The 23,754-nt window shown below is 41.4% G+C and overlaps 2 protein-coding genes across 6 annotated transcripts in view; one reads left to right on the forward strand and one right to left on the reverse strand.

Moving 5' to 3' along the window:
* LRP2BP (LRP2 binding protein) overlaps positions 1-3,989 on the forward strand; it is a 9,225-nt gene extending 5,236 nt beyond the window's left edge. For 3 of the 4 annotated variants that reach the window (XM_068136954.1, XM_068136957.1, XM_068136955.1), the window contains 2 exons: positions 1,043-1,208; positions 3,839-3,988. In XM_068136954.1, the coding sequence (XP_067993055.1) occupies positions 1,043-1,208; positions 3,839-3,904 (232 nt within the window). In that variant the 3' untranslated portion in view covers positions 3,905-3,988. Of the gene's footprint in view, positions 1-1,042; positions 1,209-3,838 lie in introns of all 4 variants that reach the window. The other variant, XM_068136958.1, reaches the window with a different exon arrangement.
* An 864-nt stretch (positions 3,990-4,853) lies between these two features.
* The window catches only part of SNX25 (sorting nexin 25), an 81,908-nt gene continuing 63,007 nt past the window's right edge, over positions 4,854-23,754 (reverse strand). For both annotated transcript variants that reach the window (XM_068136951.1, XM_068136950.1), the window contains 8 exons: positions 18,884-19,024; positions 18,187-18,300; positions 17,480-17,644; positions 13,126-13,243; positions 11,099-11,165; positions 9,190-9,371; positions 7,150-7,250; positions 4,854-6,349 (listed from right to left, as the gene is read on the reverse strand). In XM_068136951.1, coding sequence (XP_067993052.1) covers positions 6,275-6,349; positions 7,150-7,250; positions 9,190-9,371; positions 11,099-11,165; positions 13,126-13,243; positions 17,480-17,644; positions 18,187-18,300; positions 18,884-19,024 — 963 coding nt within the window. In that variant the 3' untranslated portion in view covers positions 4,854-6,274. The remainder of the gene's footprint in view (positions 6,350-7,149; positions 7,251-9,189; positions 9,372-11,098; positions 11,166-13,125; positions 13,244-17,479; positions 17,645-18,186; positions 18,301-18,883; positions 19,025-23,754) is intronic.

Raw genomic sequence — 23,754 nt, forward strand, 5'->3', positions numbered from 1 at the left:
AACACTGTGGGACTCACTGCTCTACCTCCATACTCTGGAGTGGTTTGTGTACTGGAGAAATAGTGACTGCTGGTATAGGCTGCACCATTAAACATAGCATGTATCAAGTTTCTGTATCTTGGACTCATCAGGGAGGAAAAGAGCAATGCTGGTGCCAGTTTTGACACATTTCTGTGAGAACCTCCAAAGCTGTCCCATGTACATTAGACAGTCCATCAATCAGATTATTAGTTTGCTGGGAATAAAATGCAGATAGACTGACTATTATACATGCTGAAAAACACAGCTTCCTGTGGAATGTTTGAGGTTTCTGCTGCCCAGCAATAAGCATGTCACAACTTCCCATCTTACAGAAGCTGTACCCTGACAGCTCGGGTGGTTCAGCTGTTTGCTACCCTCATTTCTGAACAGGCTTGTTTTCCTCTCTGAACTGCTGCTCCTTTTCCTCTTGCACTGTAAAAAGACTGACAGCTCTTCAGTCCAGCTTGGCTTGTCTCACTTAGAGCACATCCCCTCCAGCCAGTGCTGCACAGCAGGTTATTCAGACAAGTAACAGTGCACTTCACCAGCTGCAGTCACTGCTACAGAAAATAGCAATGAAATCCTCTACTGCAGCCAAAAGTGACAATTTCTGAACCAAAAGATACTCAGCCACTATACTTGAAACTGTTTCACTTTACTGGGATTGCAGTTTACTTTGAGGCAAAAAGTCTCAGTAGTAAACCAGTTATACCAACCATCAATACCTCTTCTGCTAAAACCTGTCCTTTTATGTTCATACCAGCTATGCAGTTTGTTACATTATGTACAAACGTTGTGATTATGCACAGCTGAACCAATACTTACTATTTAATGTCACAATATTCAAATAAGACTAACTTTAAATCAAATAGTGAATAGAAGAATGCTGAATGCATGTAAATTTCAGCCTGTTTGGATAATGATGTAAATGGAGAGAAGGCATTGTTAAGTCATATATGGCCAACTTAAATGGTTGCTTGAAATAGCATTACCTAACCTAATGTTGTAAATTCCACCCCAGGGTTACAGAAAACGATGACATTGATATGCTAGCAACAGTAACTGATTGTGTTCCTACGTATATAGCCAAGGGGATTGCTATGGCTGCTTTCTACTTGGCTAGATGTCTCCAGCTCGGCCTAGGTGTGCAGCAAGATCAAGATTCTGCTAAAAGATACTATTCTAAGGTAAGCTGGGAAAGTCTGAGAGATTTATTTTGGCTGTCATGAAATTGAGTGATACCTTGGCTTTGAGTCTTTAAATGTGCTGTTTGGTTAAAGAAAACAACAAAACCCTGTATCAGGAGAAGTGTGGCTAGCAGGTCGAGGGAGGTGATCCTCCCCCTCTACTCAGCCCTGGTGAGACCCCACCTGGAGTACTGTGTCCAGTTCTGGAGCCCCTATTACAAGAGGGATGTGGAGGTGCTGGAACGTGTCCAGAGAAGGGCCACAAGGATGATCAGAGGGCTGGAACACCTCTCCTATGAGGACAGACTGAAGGAGTTGGGGCTGTTCAGTCTGCAGAAGAGAAGGCTCCGAGGTGACCTAATTGTGGCCTTCCAGTATCTGAAGGGGGCCTACAGGAAGGCTGGGGAAGGACTTCTCAGGATCTCAGGTAGTGATAGGACTAGGGGGAATGGAATGAAGCTGGAGGTGGGGAGATTCAGGCTAGATGTGAGGAGGAGGTTCTTCGCCATGAGAGTGGTGAAGCCCTGGAATGGGTTGTCCAGGGAGGTGGTCGAGGCCCCATCCCTGGAGGTGTTTAAGAGCAGGCTGGATGAGGCTCTGTCCAGCCTGATGTAGTGTGGGGTGTCCCTGCCCATGGCAGGGGGGTTGGAACTAGATGATCCTTGTGGTCCCTTCCAACCCTGAATGATACTATGATAAATGAAGAGTGTATATTGAGAACTACTAAAAATAGTCTTAATTAAGCAAACAACATATCCTGCCAAACAGAGAAAGACAATCTGTGATAATCACCACAGCAGACAGCTTGGTAATTTGCTAGATAAATAAGTAACTTAAAGAATGCATTGGGTTGGAAGGGACCTCAGAGGTCATCTAGTCCAACCTCCCTACAGTACACAGGGACATCCTCAACTAGATCAGGTTGCTCAGAGCCCCATCAAGCCTGACCTTGAATGTCTCCAGGGATGGGGCCTCCACCACCTGTTCCAGTGTTCCACCACCCTCACAGTAAAGAGTTTCTGATGTCTAACTTGAATCTGCCCCTCTATAGTTTAACATCATTGCCCCATCTCTTGTGCTACATGCCTTTGTAAGTAGCCCCTGCCCAGCTGTCTTGCAGGCCCCCTTCAGGCACTGGAAGGCTGCTATAAGGTCTCCCTGGAGCCCGACTCGAAGAATTTTATCCCAAATGGATTTGCTGTGATTCTCTCAAACTGAAAATCTGTAACTTTCCCTCTATTTCAGGTTCTCTAACAATTAACAGCCTTCATTAATGATACTTAAATGGGTCATAACTGTTATGCTTATTTTTATGTTTTTAGTAGCAGCTGAGCATCTGCTGTTACTGGTACATGGGAAAAAATGGGTCACATGTTTTGAAAGTTAGGAAGTTGAAGATTTATTGCTTAAAGAAAAAGATCAATAATGGCTTCTAGAAGGTGAATCTACTAAATAGTGATGCATAAAGGTAAAGGCAAGATGACAATGACAGCTGAAGGGAGTGTAGCAGGATTACATCTGTGCTTCAGAGAGACAGAGGGGACCTCTGTGCATGTAGGGACCATTTGTTTCTGCAAGTAGAATGCTTCAGTGTCCAGCTTGGTGCAAGCCAAATAAGCAGAGAGTTATGTAAATTATAAAGTACCAAATAACTTTTGTGGCTCCTTACTCAGGGAAGCCACCCATACAAAAGGCTTAGCAAAGAGGGTGACCCATTGAATACATACATTTTAAACATTTTGTCCTCCTCCTGTGAAAAGTGTTACAGAGAATAGGATGAGGAAAGGAATGTTATACTGCGGTGTCAGGAACACTGCAGCCAGTAGTCCTGGCTAAGTTCTAAGGCATAGAAGAGGCCCATCAGGATTAAATGGCTTCGTACAACTATGGCCCTTCCTACTGTCTTCCATTAGGACCACCACAACTGAAAGAAAATTACAGGTTTCACTGCTCATTCCCTAGCTCTACGGCTGAGACTGAGCTAGGAGTGACACTAGCTTTTTAGTATAAAACACAGTGATTTCCACTGACTGGTGCTGTGCGTCTCTACACTAACAACAAAAGAGAAAGAACAGAAAACAAACAAGGAAGCTACCTGAAATAATAGCAAGGAAAAGAAGCATTGTGGGTGTGCTCAGTTTCTTTTGTATCTGGAAAATCACTCATGTTAACTATACAAATTATACCCATTTAAAATCCTGTTTGCTTTAATTAGCAGCCCAGCTGCAGTTTTGACCTACCCTTCTTGGATGCAGCCAGGTTTTGAAAGAGGAGAGAGAGATGGGTGTGCCACAGGGTGCTGAAATAGATGATGTGAATTGAATCACACTGATCCAGTCTGAGCATTTCTATTTCTGGCTGTGGTGCCAACACATGCCATAGCGACAAACAGAATTACAACAAGGAAACCAAGCCTAACACTACAGTCAAGTATGCTCATTTCAAATACTGGATTTTTCTCACCTGCCATCAGAAACAAGGATCCAAAGCTAAATACATTAGCTCTAAGACTTTAACAAAGTCAACTGTCTCAGATAATGCCAACAAAAAAGACATTAATAATATGTTAAATGGACAGGACAGTTTTATTTTAGCTATAAACTAGAACTGCCTATTATTTGTTTTCACAGGCATGCCTCCTGGATCCTGGTATTGCCATCGACCTTGAACTGGCAGCTAATCTTGGGAGAATTTAGTGCTTCCTTTAACCCTGAGTGGTATACAAACGTATTTCCTACAATAAACCATCTTTAATCTCCTGCAATTACAGACTGTTTGTTACTTACTGCTTGCTTTTCAGCTTTCCATAAATTACTAAAGCAACTTCTTGAGGAAAAAAAAGAGAAAGCAAAGAACTCACAGTCTTTCTTTAACTGAGATGAGGAAAAGGCAGACATTTTAAGACAGTATTGAAAACTGCAGGTTTATTAAGGACATTTTAGTGGAACAGATGTCCTGTGTCTACTTCATGTAATACTGCTATACAGTGCAGGAGTCAAACCAAAACCAAATAAAAGTGGTTGTTTCCTATTCTGTATTTTTCAGTATTTAAACATTACATTTTAGTATTCTGACAAGCTTGAACTCAAACTTGTCTGGTTTTCACACACAACCCATTCACAGGTCACAAGTATTTTGAAATCTCATCTTTTCTAGTGATGTGTGTACTTTTTTCCACATGCTTTTCTTAGGCATTTATATCTACTCACGACAATGGATTTTATACTCTTAGACTACAGAGATTCAAAGTTTGAAATTGAGCTTTACAGCTCAAGCCATGTTCAACTCCTAAAACCAGAAAATACTACTTACAGAGCTATGGAAGAAAACAACCAACCAACCAACCCCCACACCATTACTATGGAAACATTCACTATAAACATCCTCTGCACAAGGTCTGTCTTCCTCAGTCCTCAATGTGACTGCCTTGCTAGCTCAGTAAGTGAAGCATAAGACTCTTTAATCTCAAAGTTATGGGTTTGAGCCCAGAAAAAAATGGGGGTGGGGGAGAGGGTATTAATAAAATCTGTCCCGGGTTAGGGCTGGGCACTAGACAAATGACAGATGCTCTCTGTTTACCCATCTCCCTTCCTCTCTGCCTCCCAAGGGGAAAGAGAAAAAGAATAAGAGAGAGGGAGACTTAAGGACTGGAAAAGAAAACTAAACTAGCTTTAATTAATTAAAATATATACAATACCAGTATCAAGCCCTGTTGCATTCACATGGCCTCTGTTTGTACGAGGGATAGTTGCAAACCTTCCTGTTAGAAGTGCGTACACCTGAGCAGTGTTGTGCTGAATCTTCTGGTAAAAGATACTTTGATTAACCTCTTGTCAATGTTACTGATTGCTAGGGTAAGCCTGCACGTTTCTAAATACCTATGTACCTGTAAAACTTTGTATGTGCACAATTTGGCTTGCTGCTTAGGGCTGTGTTACAACTTTCAGCATTCTGGAAACTGTTGGACCATGGGGCTACATGTTCCTAAAGACACTGATTTAAACAGAGCATATGGATTTTATGTACCTTACAATATAGCCAGGCGTAACTGTAAGCAGTTTTTCTAAGAGCACAACTGTACTGAATTAAAAGAAAGTAGTAAGTGTCACCTAAGGATTTTTGATGATGTTTAATTATTTAGATGTGCATTAAGACCATATTTACATACTCTTTTTTACATAAATTAAAAAACCCAGCAACACTGAAGACAGTTTTTTTTTCCTTTCCTTGTATAAAATAAGGGAAAGATTCGAAGGTGGTTTGAAATCGGGGTATTTGAATAAAACAGCCCTGAGTAGTATCAGGGGAGTTATTAGAATAGTTTAATTAAATGTCTACTTAATCATTCATAGAAGCAATTCATAAGCACTAATCTCAGAACTAACATGTAACACAGGCATTCTGTTAGGACACCAGTTGGTAACACATATTTTTGACACGGACTTCAAAGTAACGTAAATACTCCTTACAAAACCAGCGCTGTCCAACTCATTCATTAGTTGTCCGTACAGCCTTATCATCAGGTACTGCAATCCAGTTGTGTTATTTATTGCTTACAAATGCTTCAAACTCAGGGAAATCTTTGGTAAAAACAAAAGTTCATAAAATTTTCACAAGAGCTTTACACGTAGTATTGCACAACAAGGCTTTTTCAATACACAAGAGAAAAAGGAATGCTCAGATCCTCAGAGTGAGGAGATTAGAACCTGTACAACATTCATTAGTCAACCACTATAAGCAAAATTTCTTTTCATAAATGTTTAAAATATGTTCTGGTTTCTCTCAGCTTATATGAACATTTACTTTTCAATCCATGTTTGAAACAGAAGAGTAGTCAAATAGAACCATTTAAATAAAAATTGGCAACTATACGGCATTTTCTTGTCTACCCTACTACAGCATCAGATCTTTTCAAGTCTGTTTACTTCACAAAAAACTCAAGAGGAAAGAAAAAATGCTAAAAATAATCATAGTCCTCAGCCCTCTATGGAAAAGAGGAAAATAAGTTTCATGTCTATTATTGGACATAGACATTTCTCTAGTGGTCCAGCTGTGCAGATTCAAACCTAAGTGGCATTAAGCTGCTCTAAATGAGCTCTTAGCTCAGGACACAGTTCAGTTAGCAGCAGTTCCAGCAAAACCTGAAAAACAGAGAAGAGTTCAGGTGAGCACAGCTGCCAAAAGAGAATTTCCTTTTCATTTCGGTCATGCTTAGAGCATCACAGATAACAGCAGCAGTCATTCAGGACCATTCATGCAACTGCATCCTGAAGCTAGCGAGTGCCCTACAGATAACATGAGACATGTCTTAAGGCTGAAAGCAGGCAAATGCCAGTGGCAGCTGCTTTCAGACAGGGAATTCCCACCCTGTAGTAACTGGTGCAGCTCCATTGAAGGCACAGTAGCTACATAACCAAGCTCCAGGGCATGCACTTCATGAGCAGGCTGCAGTGTGTGACTGGCTGCTGCAGGAAACTAGCCAGAAGAGCCTGACAGAATACTGGGATCCACCTGCACGCTCTGACCGGTCCCAACCAAGAGGAGAGGAGTGGGACCTTTGAAGGGCTATCACGTCCTAACTGTGAGCTTGTTGTGGAGCTCTCCTCTAGGATTCTCCAAGGCATGTTTATTTTTCTCAGCTATATGAAGAAATTAGTTTGCACCATATGAAGTCAGGCAAGTTGGATATGGTAAAGGATCTCTTTTAGACAAAAGCAATACTGGTTTTAAAGTTTTTTGTTATTCAAAATTAGTGAAATGGATCAAAGTGCATTTTTTTTCTAACTTATTTGACATTTTAGTAACAAAAGTTATTTGCACATGGAACAACAGTCCAACAGAAATCTGCACAAATACACACTCTAGGGTCTAACACTGAGCGAGCAGAACTCAGCAATTGACAGGAATATAAAGTCACAAAGCTACTTCTCTAGCTACTTACATAGAGTAGATGCTTGTTAGCCTTTCTTTCTTGCAATGCATTGAACACTTTCACTACACCGTGACGGGCATTTTGTTGTCCAACAAGACTCTGCAGAGTATCTGTAACAAATGTTATTTTAGCTTACATTGTTTCACTCACCTTAGACAAAACCTCCAGCTAATGCTACTCCCCATAAAGGAGGAGAAACAGAACCACTGCACTTCTTTGCCCTTGGTTACGGGGTACATAGTTCCCACTCAGCAACCTTCTAAAAACACACAGGTCACTTAGGTGACAGATTGAAAAGTCATTCTTATTCCCTAGTTACCCAAGTAAAATAATAGTGTATGCATCTCAGTGACATTTTCAGTGTTTTAACATGATCTGTAAGTTTGCCTTTTAGGTAGTTCACATCACAGAGTTGGGTTCAATCTCATATTTTCACACCATCCACTGAACTGTACCTTCAGCCACAAGGACAAAATTCCTACAAGAGTTCAGACAGATTCAGCATTTCAACTGCCTCTCAATCTTCACAGAAAATTCTTCCCATGAACAAGCATATAAGAGAATTCTGTTGGTTATTTGTATTTTGGATTAGATAATAAATAGTGATTTAATGCTTCATGTTTAAAGTGCATTCAGCTATGTCCTAACATCTCCAAACTGAAGAAGAAAGAGAAGCACAAATGAATCACTGAAGGCTCTTCTAGGGAAGTAGGTGAGTATATAACACAGAGAGCAAATGGAGGGTTGTTTACACATCAAATATCAAGTATTTTGTATGCATACCTGCTGCTATTTTGCAGTAAAAGTTGATTAGACAAACTAATGCAGGGGGATATAAGAGATCTCAGCAAAGACATAAAACCAGGTTATTAAAAGTACATTCTGTTCAGATGAGGGGACTTAAAAAGCATTCAATGTATGTTCAAGTGCATTTTTAAGCACTGAAGGGAATGAATTTTGATTCTTCTCAGCTAGGTGCCTTTGGGTTTTCATGATCTGTGAAGGGTCATAATTACTTAACTGTACTCCCTGTCCTTGAAATGGGATGAGATGGAGCATCTCAGAATGTTGCTTCAGATGCATGCTGAAGAGGAAGCTGCCTGGGCTTGGGAAGGTAAGGGCAGGCAAAAGAAAGTACTTGAAAACATGGACAGACCTCCCTCTTCAGTTTGGAAATGTAAGAGGAAGAAGTAATTGGGGTGGTGCCACTCTCCCTGTTTGTCAAGTAGTTTCAGGTAGCAGAACTACTTGGTATTTGTTCACAATGAACCAGCAGAGGAAGCCTTGACTCGACTTAGATTCCTTTATAAATACTACATACAGAAGTACAGCAAGACTTGGTGTATTTTCTGTGGCAATGCCAGCAACGAGCAGTGTGAGCAATCTGGCAGTGCAGGCCTAGAGCCTGACATGATGGTAGGCCACGCTCAGCATAAATGCAGAGCCAGCTAGCAGTGTAGCAAAACAGCGCTGTGCCTGCAGCATGTAACTAAAACAAGATGCTGGTAGCTATAAACATGGACAGTTATCTTGGGACAACAGGACATGCACCTGCATCAACAAACCTTGCGTGTCATTAGTAGTTGGACCAATAATCTGTAATAGTGCAATGTGTGGTCACTCATAGGGAACCAATGAAGCCATGCCAACAGGGCACTCCAAGTTTATATAAGTTGTAGCAGTTCCCTTGGTACGCACTTCTGCCTTTCCTGTCTCCGGTTTCTTCTACACTTCACTTTACTGTGCTATACTTGCACTACAGGCCTGCTCCATAGGCCTGCAACACTGGAACAATAAAGGAACAATACTCGATCATATTGGTCAGCCATATTGATTCCTATCTCCATCGCCTTCTGTTAATTTTCCATGACCTTTACTAGACAGACAGGAAAGGCAAAGAATGAGGCCAGAACTATCCTTATTTATGCAAATAACCATAACTTGCAACTCCACAGGCAAAACTCTAAAATGCAGCAGAGTGGTATTTGATTAACCAGTTTCCCTGCTAGTTATTAAATCCATGATTAAGCACAACAGAAGTGATCTCACCTGGAATGTTTTCAAGTAGTTTTTGCTGTGCTCTCTGTTTTGTCTCTTGCTTTTGTTCATCACTCTTGGCTCTCAGTGATGGTGCTAACTTCCCATTTGGCCAAAAAGCATCTCGAAACACACCAAGGTAGTAAACAAGCATTGGTTCACTGAACATCCAGTGGACAGTGTCACGGATTTGCCTGTGAAGAAGTGCAGAAGGCAGCACATCAGAGCTGGTTTTCCACAGTGTCTGCAGACTCACTCTTTTCACTCCTGAAAGCATTGGAAGTGATGGAGAAGTAGTGGAGAAGACTACATTTCAGTGTAAGCTACAAAACACAGAGTAGAAATTACAAGTACTACACTGAAATGTGTGTATTTCAAGGATGGGCAGTACAAAGGCTCCACTAGGTAAAGACATAAAAATCCACTAATTATAGCCAGCTCCAAACTAGTTGGTGCACAGATGTGCCTAGTGGGAGAACAGATGGAGTTTTGATGAAAGCACAGCACATTAGTGAGGGGATTACAAATGGAGCTAGCAGCCTCCTCCTGTGGTTGTAGGCACTCAGTGTGGCCTGCAGCACAGTCTGAGGTAGACAGCAGGCTCCAGGCACTATTGCCCAGCTGTGCCACAGTACAGATGAAAGCCTTAAAATCAGTAAATGTAAAAATTCAACCAGCATGTAAATATTGTACAGCAACTTTGCATGCATGCTGTGCTCACACACTCTCTATCCTCTCTCAGGTGTTTTTCATGCTGGTTATCAGCAGTGTATGAAACAAATTAACCCATCAATTTAAAAATTCAGTGAACAAACACTGTCAGAGACCATCATTTCACTGGCAGTCAACTGTGTGACTCCCCATCACCTCTTGTCCAATTTACCAGTACATGACACAGTTTTAAAAGCCATGCTAGCATGTGCAGATTTAGTCACTGACTGGACAAGGCAGCAGCTTGTTCAGCTGGTTGATTCCTGGGCTATGACACCTACCTGAGTAACAGTCCCACTGCTACACAAAGCAGAAATCATGCATTTCATCAGATTTTCAGTGGCCTTTTGCCTATGGAAAGTGCTACAGAAACCACAGATTCACAAACTTGCGTAAGAATAACATCGCCCTTTGTAAGAGCATCAGTAACGATGGAAGAGTCATGAAAAATGTATTTGTGTCCATGGCCTGCTCCACTGAATCAAGTTTTACTAGTAGGCTTTTGTATCTGACAAGAAAAGGAATACTGTTCCAATATTTTTCTGACCAGTGAAACAGCTTTCCACATGAAAGGTGTGTACAGACAAGCACACTTACTTCGTAGTCTTCTCCAGACCTCACTTGACAGATGCGTCTTAAATGATACAGAAAAATACCTTTATGATAATACATCACTGTGTACAGTTTTCATGTTATAACTGAGTGGTTCTCATCATGTATGAACATTATTTCAGTCACTTCAGAGAAATATTTGATTTGAAAGGAATTACTTAAAATAAAAACCTAGTTTCACATCTGGCAAAGATCTTCATGGGATTTTAAGATAAAAGACAAACGAGTAAAAGCCATTCAGAGCCAATCCGTTGAGAAAAACGGGACAGCAAGCAGTTTTATAGGTATATATCTAAAGATACATACACAAGGCCACTTCATGAAAAAAGATGTCTTCTTTTGTAACTCTATCTCCCATGAAATACTGTGTTCTTCCAAAAGCAAAGCCCTTTGTAGGGCTCAAAATAAGAAGAAAGATAATTCACACATCTGCGTGCTCTCTGATCAACACAAGGCACTTTGTAAACTGAGCTGCACAGAACAAGTGCAGATTATCATATGCAACAGAATGCCCACACTGTTTTATTCAACAATTCTGCTCTCAGCCTTCTCTTCATAGTACAATGATGCAGGTTTAGGTAAAGTAACAGCTACTTACTTGTTGATAGTTCTTCCAAAAGTGACTTGTACTAGTGCAATTAAGGTTTTTCTGACCCACTTGAACACTGGAACAATGAAAAATGACAGAAAATAAAAATCAAGACAGTAATAACGTTGGGGAGCCTGTGATCATGTCCAAAACCTTTCTTTCCACACCACCTCCTCCCCTCAAAAAACCCAACCCAGCCTTACAGTAAATCTCTGTTAAAATCCCTTTCTACAATTTCACTCATTGAACATGAGTTTCATTTCTCTCGCAGTATCTTGCTTCCAGGAGTGCTATGGGAGCTGGCAGAAGAAATGCAGAGCTACTCTCCATCATCTTTGAAAGGTTAGAAGTGGACTGAGGTGAATTGAGAACTGACTGAATGACAGAGATCAGCAAGTGTGATCATTTGGTCCAGTCTTGTTCAACATACTCATCAATGACCTGGTTGAGGGAGAGTGTATCCTCAGCAAGTGTGGTGATGATACAGAACTGTGAAGAGGGGCTGACACAGCCCCTGTTAGTTTAGGCCATTCAGAGAGACCTCAACAGGCTGGAGAGTTCAAGGGCAAGTGTAGAGTCTTGCACCTGGGGAGGAATATACCCATGCACCAGTACAGGTTAGGGGTTGACAGCTCCAAGGAGAAATACCTGGGAGACCTGGTGGACAAGTTTGCCATGAGCAAGTAGGGTGCTCTTGTGGCCAAGAAGGCTAACAGTATTCTAGGATACATTAAGAGAGTATAATCAGCAGGTTGAGGAAGGTTCTGCTCCCCCTCTACTCTGCCCTGGAGAGGCCACTTCTTAAGTACTGTGACCAGTTTCAGGCTCCCCAGTTCAACAGAGAGACAAGGAACTACTGGAGAGACTCCAGTGGAGGACTACAAAGATGGTTACGGGACTGAAGCATCCCTCTTGCAATTGAAGTCTGAAAGACTTGGGTCTGTTCCACCTGGAGAAGACTGAAATAGGACCTTATCAATGGTTATAAATATCTAAAGGGTGGAGGTCAAGAGAATTGTGGCAGACTAATTCCCAGCACAGTACAGGGAGCATAAATTAGGTTCCATCTGAACATAAGGAAAAACTTTGAGAGTGACAGAACACTGGAACAGGCTGCCCAGGGAGGTTGTAAAGTCTCCTTCTCTGGAGATATTCATAACCCACATGGATGCAGTCCCAGGCAACCTGCTCTAGGTGAACCTGCTTTACCAGGGGGTTGGATCAGATGACTCTTTAACCTCTACCATTCTGTGATCTTTAACATTATGAAAACATTTTCACTCAAACAAGCAGTTAGCTGTTCATTACAAATGCAAGACAATGTGAGTGCTCCCTAGTAATCACTGGTTCATCTTTCTTTCATGGAGCTCACCACCAGCACACATCTGTGTGGGACACACATCTGCCATTCTTGGAAGGTTCTGCATTTTGTAATAGTTACCCTGTAAATAATTTTATAGGGCATCAAGTGTGGATGCAAAAACAGAAGTAGGGGCTTTTTGTTACCATCATTCAGTTATGTAAAGGAGTGGGGTGGGGGGGAAAACCCTAGTCCTGCAATACGCCACAATCCTTGCATCTTGTCCATCATCCAAACTGCAAAACATGCATAAATAGACTTTAAATGGACATTAAAATTATGCAGCTTTGTCAGTGGCATAGTCTGTAATAAAGCCATCTTTCTTTCCTCAGAATTCATACAATCTAACTTGCTGTGCATTTAGAGAAGACATGCTTCTGTACTTCTCTATTTATTCCAGAAGTTTTACATTAAGAACTCAACAACATTAAGTGCAAGTGCTCTCCCCTACTACTTTTATTTTTATTGCCATGTTATACTGGAATTTCACGTTTGAATGGAAGCTTCAAAGCTATAAACTACTGAAGAACAGCTCTGTTCCAGACAAACTGCCTATACAGATTGCAGTAAACATTTCCATTTACTGAAACAGGGGGAAAAAACATCCAAATTACACAGTGCCCCAGATTCCTTGACCGAGAGATTCCAGTAGCAAATAAGTAGGTACACAGCTTACTTCCTCGCAGCTCAAAAATCTCTCCAATCAGCATGAAACACGGTTCAGCAAGAGAGTCCCTTTTCCCATCCACCTCTTCTCCATAGTCTGACAGGTCACTGTCTTCTTCTGTTTCTTCCTAGAAAGAGATGCACAACATGGGTATGCACTGCAGTTACCCATCCTTCTCCAGATTTAGTTCCTGCATGCTGTGGGGAAGCAGCACGGCCAGCCCTCAGGAAAGGGCATTACAGGCCAACAACTCTGCTTGTGGCAGGATCTGGCAAACAAGAACATCAGCAGGGAGTCTGAGAAGGGATTGCACTTCCCACCAGACCAGAGTGATGAGTACACTGCACTGCTGGAGTCATCACCAGTGCTAGAATAGAGTAGACTAGACCAGGTTGGAAGACACCTTTGAGATCGAGTCCAACCTATCATCCAACACCATCTAATCAACTAAACCATGGCACCAAGCACCCCATCAAGTCTCTTCCTAAACACTTCCAATGGTGGTGACTCCACCACCTCCCTGAGCAGCCCATTCCAATGGCCAATAACTCTTTCTATGAAGAACTTCTTCCTAACATCCAGCCTAAACTTCCCCTGGTGCAGTTTGAGATCATCTGCCTTGCCCCAGTAAACACCTAAACATTGGGTGGATTTCCACAGATTTGCAGGGTTCACTGCTTACATTGCCCTGCCACTGCTAGCTGGATAAGGGAAAGCAAATGACACCAGAGTAATGTACTGCTAGGAAGCAGGTGAGAGCTGTAAGAAATAGATGGCACTCCAAAATGTTTGCGATTGCTAAGCCTCCTCTGACACAACACCCATAAATTTCATCCAGGATGGAAAGCTAGCTAGCTGGAGCTGTTTGCAACACAAGCAGCCAAGAAGAAAAGGGGAGAATCTAGTTACTGCATAGAGAAAGGCAAGGAGCTGGCTCCCCTGGAGAGCAGACAGTGCCTTGTACAACTAAAGACACTCAGTGGGATCAGGCACCAGCAAGCTGGCCTTGCATTAAGCCAGGAACCAAACACAGCAGCAGAAGAGGAACTGGCCACTGTAAAGACAAGCACTATTACTAAGTCCCAGTCCCAGAAAGAAATGATCAGGCAATACCTTGTAACCTGAGCCTAAGGATACCCAAGCTCAAGGTACCAAAGGCAGTAGAGTTACTCATAACAGACTCACAGGAGAAGAATGCATTAAACCACTTCAGTTTTGAGAGTGTGAAGAGTAGACAGCAGGTTGTTCCTCAGTGTCATGAAGATCTGCTTCAGCATCATGACAACTCCACCTACCACTACTCACAACAGCCAGTACATTCCACTGCTTTCCTGGATCCTTTCCTGCCCACCTATGCTTGGAATAAAGCCTCAGTGAGATGGACCTGACCCCCACTGAGGCTGGTGCAATGCCTCAGTCTGTGATTCAGAATGGCATGCAAATTTTCTTCAGCCCTGTTTTCAGAAGAAATTCATCCTCTCATCCTTTGTCTTCCCTTCTTTATGATTGTCATCTAATACTGCTTCCTCACCCCACCATCTACTCTGGAAAACCTGTTTCGTAGCTCTATTATCTTGCATTATTTTGGTGCATTGACCTTATCCTTACAGTCGCAGTCTTTCAGTCATCCCCAGATTATCATCTGCTGTACAGAAAGCACCCTATGGTGTCTCAGTTGTACATCTGTATTATCTTACTCCTTCACAGCCTCCAAATCCCATCACAAACTTGGGCTACATTTCTATGTACATTCTTACACCACAGAGCATTTTATATCCATTAACACTTCATCAATCTAGAAGACCTTCCTCTACATGATCTGCTTTTTCCTCTGGTTTGGTCTTGAGAGCTAAGAAAGGTGTTCTAAAGCCAGCCCTGTCCAAGGAGCTGTTTATATGAGAGATCTGAAATCCTGCAAACAGCACTCAGACTCACAGTGTAGCTTCAACACATTTGAAAAATGTGAGAATAAAAGGGAAAAAGTGTTATAGCAGAGTGCACTCTTCTACAAAGGCCAAAACAGGAACTCAATCAGGAATTCTTACAAAGACAACTGTAGCAGCTTTGTTACGTGTTCTTTAACAGAACTAACCTAACAGCCTTGAAACAGGGGATTTAACCCTAGTTTAACTGCTTTAGTACATTTTCCAAAGTGCTATCACTGAGCAAGACTGAGCTGATGTTTGCCATACTGATTCAGAGGCTTCCTATACTCCCTCCATTTGTATTCTTATGTTTAAGGTTAGGGAAGGAGAAGAAAGGAGCAGGAAGGTGAATGTGAAGCAAGATAGTCATTTGCACACTGCCTGGCATAAAACAGTCTAGCCAAAACTGAGCTCCTAGTGACACAAAGAACAAGTCAGAAATAGTATTAAATTTAACTAAGTTATGTTCCAACTCCTCTGTTGCCATTTTTTTTTGCTCAACTTGGATCAGTTTTTCAGTACCAGTGCCTTCCTTTCTGCTTCATTTCACTGTTCTCTCTCCTCTCTCATGCACTCTCATTAGAAGCACCCTTTCCTTCAACCATATTTCCTAACTACATCCTCCTACACACTTACATAATACAATATATGTGCAGTCTGGCTTTTTTCTTGAGGAAGTTTTTTAATTAAATGGCAAAATACAAGCAGCTTCATGCTTCTGTGCTACTTCTGCCTAACAGTCATTTTACTGAACACACTTTTCCTTTTAGAAACCACTGTACTTCTATTGAAGTGTAAAATTAGTTTATCAAGCTTTCTTTATATTATTCTGAAAGGAGACATAAGCACTCAGCACCTAGGTACAGATACAGGGCCATTTTGAAAACTGAAAAGACACATATTTTCTTATTCCTGAGAGATGTGAGACCACCTTTTTGCCTATAAACAGACTAGAACTGGACAAGCTCCCCAAACTACATTTGTCCTGCAGAAGATCCATCCACTGCAGACAACTACAGCATGTAAGAAAAGCATTATTTCACAGAATCATAGAATCAACAAGGCTGGAAATTACCTCAAAGATCATCAAGTCCAACCTGTCACCCAAGACCTGATGACTACTAGACCATGGCACCAAGTGTCACATCCAACCCCCTCTTGAACACCCCCAGGGATGGTGACTCCAACACCTCCCTGGGCAGCACATTCCAATGGCTAACCCTACGAGGAGAGGCTGAGTGAGCTGGGATTGTTTAGCCTGGAGAAGAGGAGGCTCAGGGGAGACCTTATTGCTGTCTACAACTACCTGAAAGGAGGTTGTAGCCAGGAGGGGGTTGGTCTCTTCTCCCAGGCAACCAGCAACAGAACAAGAGGACACAGTCTCAAGCTGTGCCAGGGGAAGTTTAGGCTTGAGGTGAGGAGAAAGTTCTTCACAGAAAATATAACTAAAAAGGGGAATAGAAACAGCTCCTTGGAGGCTGCATATGTGCAACAGGAATGACAAAGAACTGAGAGGAATGGAATTATGGTCAGTTTCACTCAGTGAGCTATTTTAGTCACTAATCTATTCTTCACTGCATTTTGAAGGACTTTTTTTTTTAATTATTATTTTTATGCCTTATTATCAAATTCTCCAACTGGTTTGCTCACATGGACTCCCACCTGTATCTGCAAATTCCCTCACTGAGCCTGCACCATTTGCCAAAACTGGCATTGCTTCCAAAGTCTCCCAGAAATTAAGGACACGGAGCTGTTCCCTGTCAAAAGAAGCTTCCTAAGAGAGCATTATTTTTACCTGTCAAAAGCCCTCTGAAATACACATCAAGAGCACAAAAAGCAGGAAGTTCTTCTACAAAAAGAATCCCACAAGATAATCCCACATAGACTACAATTCATTCATTTGTGTTAGGTTACACATTTGCCTATGCATAATTTCAAAGGAAAGGAAGCTTACTATAGTAATAAACACCTTTTAAATTCACAGACAGGTTTTAGTATTGATTCTTTGTTCATTTACAGTAAATTTAAAATGACCTCTGGAAATGCTTTCCATGCCATTCAAATGCATTGCATTAATGACTCTCCCTGCTTACTTCAGATAAATAGAATAGAATAGACCAGACCAGGTTGGAAGAGACCTTCAAGATCATCACGTCCAACCTATCATCCAACACCACCTAATCAACTAACCCATGTAACCAAGCACCCTGTCAAGTCTCCTCCTGAACACCTCCAATGATGGCAACTCCACCACCTCCCCGGGCAGCCCTTTCCAATGGGCAATCACTCTCTCTGTGTAAAACTTCCTCCTAACCTCCAGCCTGAACCTCCCCTGGTGCAGCCTGAGACTGTGTCCTCTTGTTCTGGTACTGGCTGCCTGGGAGAAGAGACCAACCTCTGCCTGCCAAACTTGGGCAGATTTTATTTCTACCACTTACCTCCTGATGAGAAAACAGATCACCAGGAAGTCGCTCTAGAAATGAGGAGAGTGAAAAAGAGGACTTCTTTCCTTGCACATCAATAACTTTCAGGTGCTCTGGGGAAGGGCTCAAGAAGGCATAAAGTGCTTCACTCTGGCAGAGTCTTTCATCAGAGAGCAATTTCTACGAAAGAAAAATAATTACAGAAACAATACATCAATTAAATATTTCTTGTTAAGGAGCAAAGCACGTCAGGCCATCCAAAAAAACTGATTAAGATATGGCTCAAAGGTAGAATGAAGGAAAAAATTTACTTTCCATCTCACAAAACCACTTTGAAGCTACTTTACAAAGCCAGTTCTAAAGTATTAGACTTACTATAATTAAAGTTTTTATCTTACAACTAGCATTTCAAAGAAAGTTCTAATTGGTAAGAAATGTGTTGTGAAGTGTTACAGTTAAATGGGGCAATTACAGGATTCATTGTTTACTATTTCTGAATTAATAGAAGCTAAAATTCATTTACCACTGGAGAGGTGGTTACTATCAACCAAACTCATTTCAATTTCAGGCATGTCAGTCAATTCTGAAATTCATAGCATGAAACCTTACATGTGACCTGCTTGGTCAATGCTCTCTAGTCAACAGAGAAACAACATCCACTTCAGAGGCATGATTCAATTTCCCTGGCTAGATATCTTTTGCTTGGGTCTTTGTTTTCTTACCTGTAGAAAGTTATTAAGCTGGTTCTTGGATTTCTCCATGAATTTCTGGTCTATGGATTTGAAGGGCAGCTTGCTGAGGGAAGGCAACTGAACTTTCTTCAATAATGGAAAACACTGTGTAGGAGAAATGAAAGCTCATTGAACATACACGTGCAGAAAGGCACAGGTGGTTTAAAACAGAAATAAAAAGACTGCATTGTACTCTTGCTTCCCTTCCACACCCCCTCAGCACCTTGAAAAACACCCTCCCTTACCCACTATGGCTGACACATCTAAGCCCTTTCCCTTCACACCACCATCATTTATCTATCCTTTACCAGACAGAAAGAAACTTTCACTGTCCCCCGAACCTGTCTTTTCTAATACCTTCCTAGAGTCAGACACAAGATCTGGTTTTCAAAGCAGGCTCTTGCATGACAGTGCAGAGCATATACCATTATGACATTGAGTTAGTCCAGTAAAAAAATAATTATTAAGCAAAAGGAAAAAAAAAAATTACAAAGAAGTCTTATAAGCATCTGGCAGAGGCCAGAAATATACTGCTAGACAACTGTTTCTAAAAGGCTAAAAGCCAGAAGGCTGGCATAAAAACTGACAATATTATTTTTTTTCCCCATCTGCCTTTCCCCTCTCCAAGTATCATACTGTCAAATGTCAGCAATTCACATCTTCTCCCTCCCCTAATCAGGATTCATACCTCACTGAGTTTTCGGTGTAGGTTTTGAAACTCACTGAGCTTCCTAGGAACGGTCCAGTTCTTAGTTTCAGCTCCACCAACTTCTTGTAAACTCACCATGACAGAGTAACAGGGCACTTGTTCTCCGTTCTCTTCCAAAACCTTGTGGGGAGGAAGCCAAAAGGTAAGGTTGGAAAGCAAACAGCAGGACATTTGGGCTGCCAGATGACTGGCTTCCAAATTCAGTTGTCATCACTGTCCCCCTGCTTCTCTTGCAGTTTGAAGGATATGCATGGAGCAACACCTTTAATGGACTAAATTTAGATAAATGCTGTCATTCCTGAGTCAGTCCCCCAGCTAGCCACGATTAAACTTTGCATACAGCTTTGCATTGCTGTCCATCACCAAGCAAAGCTCCCTGACATGCCTTCTTCAAACATCCACATATATTACTTCAGTTTTAAGGTACCTGCCATATAGCTATCTGATTGCTTACATATATTCCCATCTCTCCCATCTGCATTTTCCTGACTATTCTACCATTATTCTTCACCCTTCTTTCTCAGTACTTGTGCTCAGGCTCACTCACATGCTAGGCATGTCAGCTCTGCAGCTGGGGCTGTCTCAGAACAACTCTGCTCCCTTGAGCTACTCTGCATGCACAGAACATGTAGTATCTACATGGTGTTTATTTCTGTGGGGCTCACAACTTCAGAAAAACACTAATGAATCGAGCTGCACAACAGCCACAGGAAGGAGAAGCAACTACCCTCACGATACAAATGGAAAAGCTACAGCAAAGACATTAAATTCTCTTTTTTCAGACAATAGCAGCAGTGTCACCATATTATTTCTTCATTTGATGAGCCACCTGTAATTTTACTCATGTCCTAAAGGTAACAGGTTTTTGTTTACTTATTTTAAGGAAATAACCAAGAAGATTCTGAAAGGCAAATAAGGGAAATGCATTAAATATATAATTGTTGGGCTTTTTCCTTTTTTGACAAACCAACCTCAAATGCTTGTCTTAATATACATGCAAATAACAGAAATATCACTCTCACAGTATTTTTGAGGAAAGTAATTTTTTTTTTGTTTTGGTTTATGTTTTTTGGTTTGTTTGCCCCATTTTCTGAGAAGCTTGTAAAGGTCTGACAACACCTAACGTTAACGACAGATGACTCAATGAGCAGCTACATCACCACTGCAAAACACACACAGCTAAAATGGATCCTCATATTACAGGGCTGTTCAGAGCCATTCATGGAGAACATTCCCTACGATGCACTCCTCCTAAAGCTGCACATGGACCACTGGGAAACCTGATTTGAAGCTTAGGTTTCACATCTCTCTGTAAGGAAAAACAAACAAGCAAACAAAAGCTGCAGCAGCACCCAGACAGAATATAAAGCATCAGCTTCAATGACTGAAAATGTGCTTGGTGCCTAGCACAGCTATTTGGAGAAATGCCTTTCTCCTGCCAGATTACTGCAGAAAGAGATGTTTGAATAGCCTCCAAAATGTAGGTCAGAGGGACCTGGCACAGAGGAACCGAGGTTTCCTGGAATAGTCCCTGTCATGTCTACCCTTCAGCTAGACTGGATTTGTGTTTGTAGGAGATTCAAACACCTGGCAGCTGATTTTGAAAACTAGATGAACTCTGAAAACAGAGCAGATTTGAGTCATGCCTACCCTTCTCCATTACACATTCATCCCCAGGGCAGGAATTTGCATGTGTGTAGGGTCATCTGAACTGTAATTGTCAGGAGAGAGTCATCTCTCTGGAAAGAACTCAGAGAATGAGAGGACTCAGTACTCCTCCTGCTTTCCTGAAAGTCTTCAGCATCTTCTTAAGACATCAAACTTCAGTAATTATGCATTTGTTTTTCCAAATTAATGAACCAACTGGAAAACACACAGGAAAATGAGATGTTAGGGTGCCTTCTAAACCAGGAAATCTAGTCCATTGCTGCAACAGGCATCACCTCACACAACTGCTGTCATGAATGAATCCAAACTTGTGAAACACTTGGTTTTCCCCCCCATCTCCTTTATACTAAAAGTCTGCCCTACAGCCTCTCCCTGGTCTTTGAAAGTTTCCTTTGGTCAAGGGATAGAGCTAGGTAGGTGAATGAACAAGGGACAGATGCTCTCTACTAACCTGTCTACTATCATGCCATGGATAACTAGTCCACAAATTGTAAAAGCTCCTACCCTCTCCCTCTGAGGCACAAATTTGACATAAAAATATGAACAAGTAGGTTGACATACCTAATTCATTACTAAAAACTACAAGGTGCATGCCAGAGGTGAGCGCCTTCTACCAGGGTGTGTGGTGTGGTAACAGTAAGAAACATTCAATGAAATATTGCCAAAATAAATAGTATCATAGTATCATTCAGGGTTGGAAGGGACCACAAGGATCATCTAGTTCCAACCCCCCTGCCATGGACAGGGACACCCCACACTAGATCAGGCTGGACAGAGCCTCATCCAGCCTGCTCTTAAACACCCCCAGGGACGGGGCCTCGACCACCTCCCTGGACAACACATTCCAGGGTTTCACCACTCTCATGGGGAAGAACTTCCTCCTCACCTCCAGCCTGAATCTCCCCACCTCCAGCTTCATTCCATTCCCCCTAGTCCTATCACTACCTGACATCCTGAGCAGTGAGAAACAATGAGAAACAAATATTATTAAATACCTTCTAGGAGAAGCTATGGCTACTTAGCAGCAGTAGGCAAAATATAAACTTAACATTAGCAAAAAATGTATTACTAGTTGATTAAAGTAACAAGCTGCCAAATAAAGCCATTGAATCATCTGTTAGAAACACTAAGGCCTGCTCCAGACGTCCATCAGGAATGATTAAACACCAACAAAAATTAGCCCAGTCAAAGGCAGCAAAGAACTGTATGACTCACCAGAAACTTCTTCAGTCAGAGCAGCTCTCTGAAGCAGCCCACCCAATTTGTGCAGCAGTGAAAGAGGGGCTAACCTGACTGCTGCTAAAAAAAACAACCCAAGTCCCTTTAAACTACAGAAAAGACATGCAGGAGAAGGCTGATTAGGCACACTGTTATTTTCCTCCATAAGCAGGACGCTCATTCTCTTAAATTCCACTGAGCATAAACACCCTACATTCCAAAGTATTCAAAGGAGTAAGATAAGCTTATTTTCCTTATGAAAGTAATGGTATTTTAAAAAGATGCTATGCTCTGAAACAGTCCTCTTCAAACAGAGGAAGCCTGCTCCAGTGTGATACAATACAAGGCCAAAACTAATAAAGCAAGCAGAAGTTAGGTTACATAGCTCCAAGTTTATACCTGCTGGTATGGAGGGGAATACATGTGCATAGGGAAATGACTCAGAATTAGGTTAATTTTTATCATAGGTCCCCTCATTATGCATGTTCCTGCTATCTTTTTTTCAGCCTCTACCAACCAGCCCAAATACTGTCTCTGTTGTATCAGAATGATCAGTTAGCAAAAGACATTTGTAGGTTGTATCATTTCCATTGATTTTTGTTTAATGCATTTCACCCATACACAGCTAGTGCATTTAAATGCCTCAAAACTATTAAGACTGAAAGATTCAAAATGAGAGAGCATAAGCAGTTTGGGGGCACATATTTTTTTCCCCCCAAGCCTTAAGTAACTCTAGAGGATTTATGGATTATCCTTTAACTGGTTTAGTAAATCAGCTTAAAAGGTCAATGACAGGCTATTACACTTTCAGCTCAAAATCCCTATCAAAATTTACTTTTACTAAGCTTTTCTGAAAAAAAAAAAAACCCCAAACACAGGGCCACCAAGTTTTTCCTCTCTCTAAAATCAAAGAGCTACATCCACAGCAGCATGAGCTACAGCTAATTAGCAGCAGCATGTTTTGCAGACAGAAAGACAAATGTCACCTACTCACACCCTCTGAAATCAACTGCAGCCAGAACATTCCCAAGCAGTTAATTAACACTGATAACTACAATATTAACATTTTGTCCGGCCTACCCACTGAAGCACAGAGCTGCAAGCAGCACAATTAATGCAAGCCTACGTTTAATTATCTAATCCAGTACTACTTACAAGTTATACTTAAGGCAGCAAGTAATTAGAAGCCTCTCCCAACTTCTCTCTTATTTAGCCAAACCACCTTCTGGTCTGGTAATAAGGCAAATACTGGGAAGGTCTGGGTGGTGGCCTCTTACCAGGAAGCTGCCATTCTCCTTTTTGTTGCAGACAGTACTGCTCTTTTTCAAAATCAGACTTCAAAACCTGCACAGAACTCTTAAAGACAACTCAAGAGCCTCACTATTCTCAACTGTGTCCTGTGCAATCAGCATTAAAGAAAAAAGAGCCCAGACATTTATACATTGAGAACTACTGGTTTTTAAAAGGGTGCCTTAAGCTTTTTAACCTGTTGGATTTATTTCCTCTTTTACATACAATGAGTTTAACTGTTGACAGACCTGTCAACTTACAAGAGCTCAAGACATAACCAAACTCATTTAACAGCACATTATTTTTTCTTTCAAGATATATTATCTCAAGGAAACTACTTATTTAAGGAACATTTCCCTAATTGCATAGGAAGGCAAGCCAGTAGAGACCCAATTAATACTTAATCCTCTGAAGTGTTATTGTCACAAAGATTGCTTATGTATGGTGGGAGCCTACAGTTACTATGTAACAAGCATTTATTGGGTTCCTTTCATGACAAGTATTAACAGAAAGCTGTGAGATGATAATAATTTGTTTCCATTACATTTTTTTGTTTTACATTCATTCTACACTCATCTGCCTACAGCCAAGTGGAGAAGCAGAACAACACACACACACAGAAATAAAACAGAAAAAATTAACTAGCTTCTTCAATGTACAGATTTAAAACAATT

Source organism: Melanerpes formicivorus, unplaced genomic scaffold (genome assembly GCF_026170545.1).
Source record: "Melanerpes formicivorus ecotype bairdi unplaced genomic scaffold, bMelFor1.0.p_v2 SCAF_4, whole genome shotgun sequence".
Taxonomy (NCBI): Eukaryota; Metazoa; Chordata; class Aves; order Piciformes; family Picidae; genus Melanerpes; species Melanerpes formicivorus.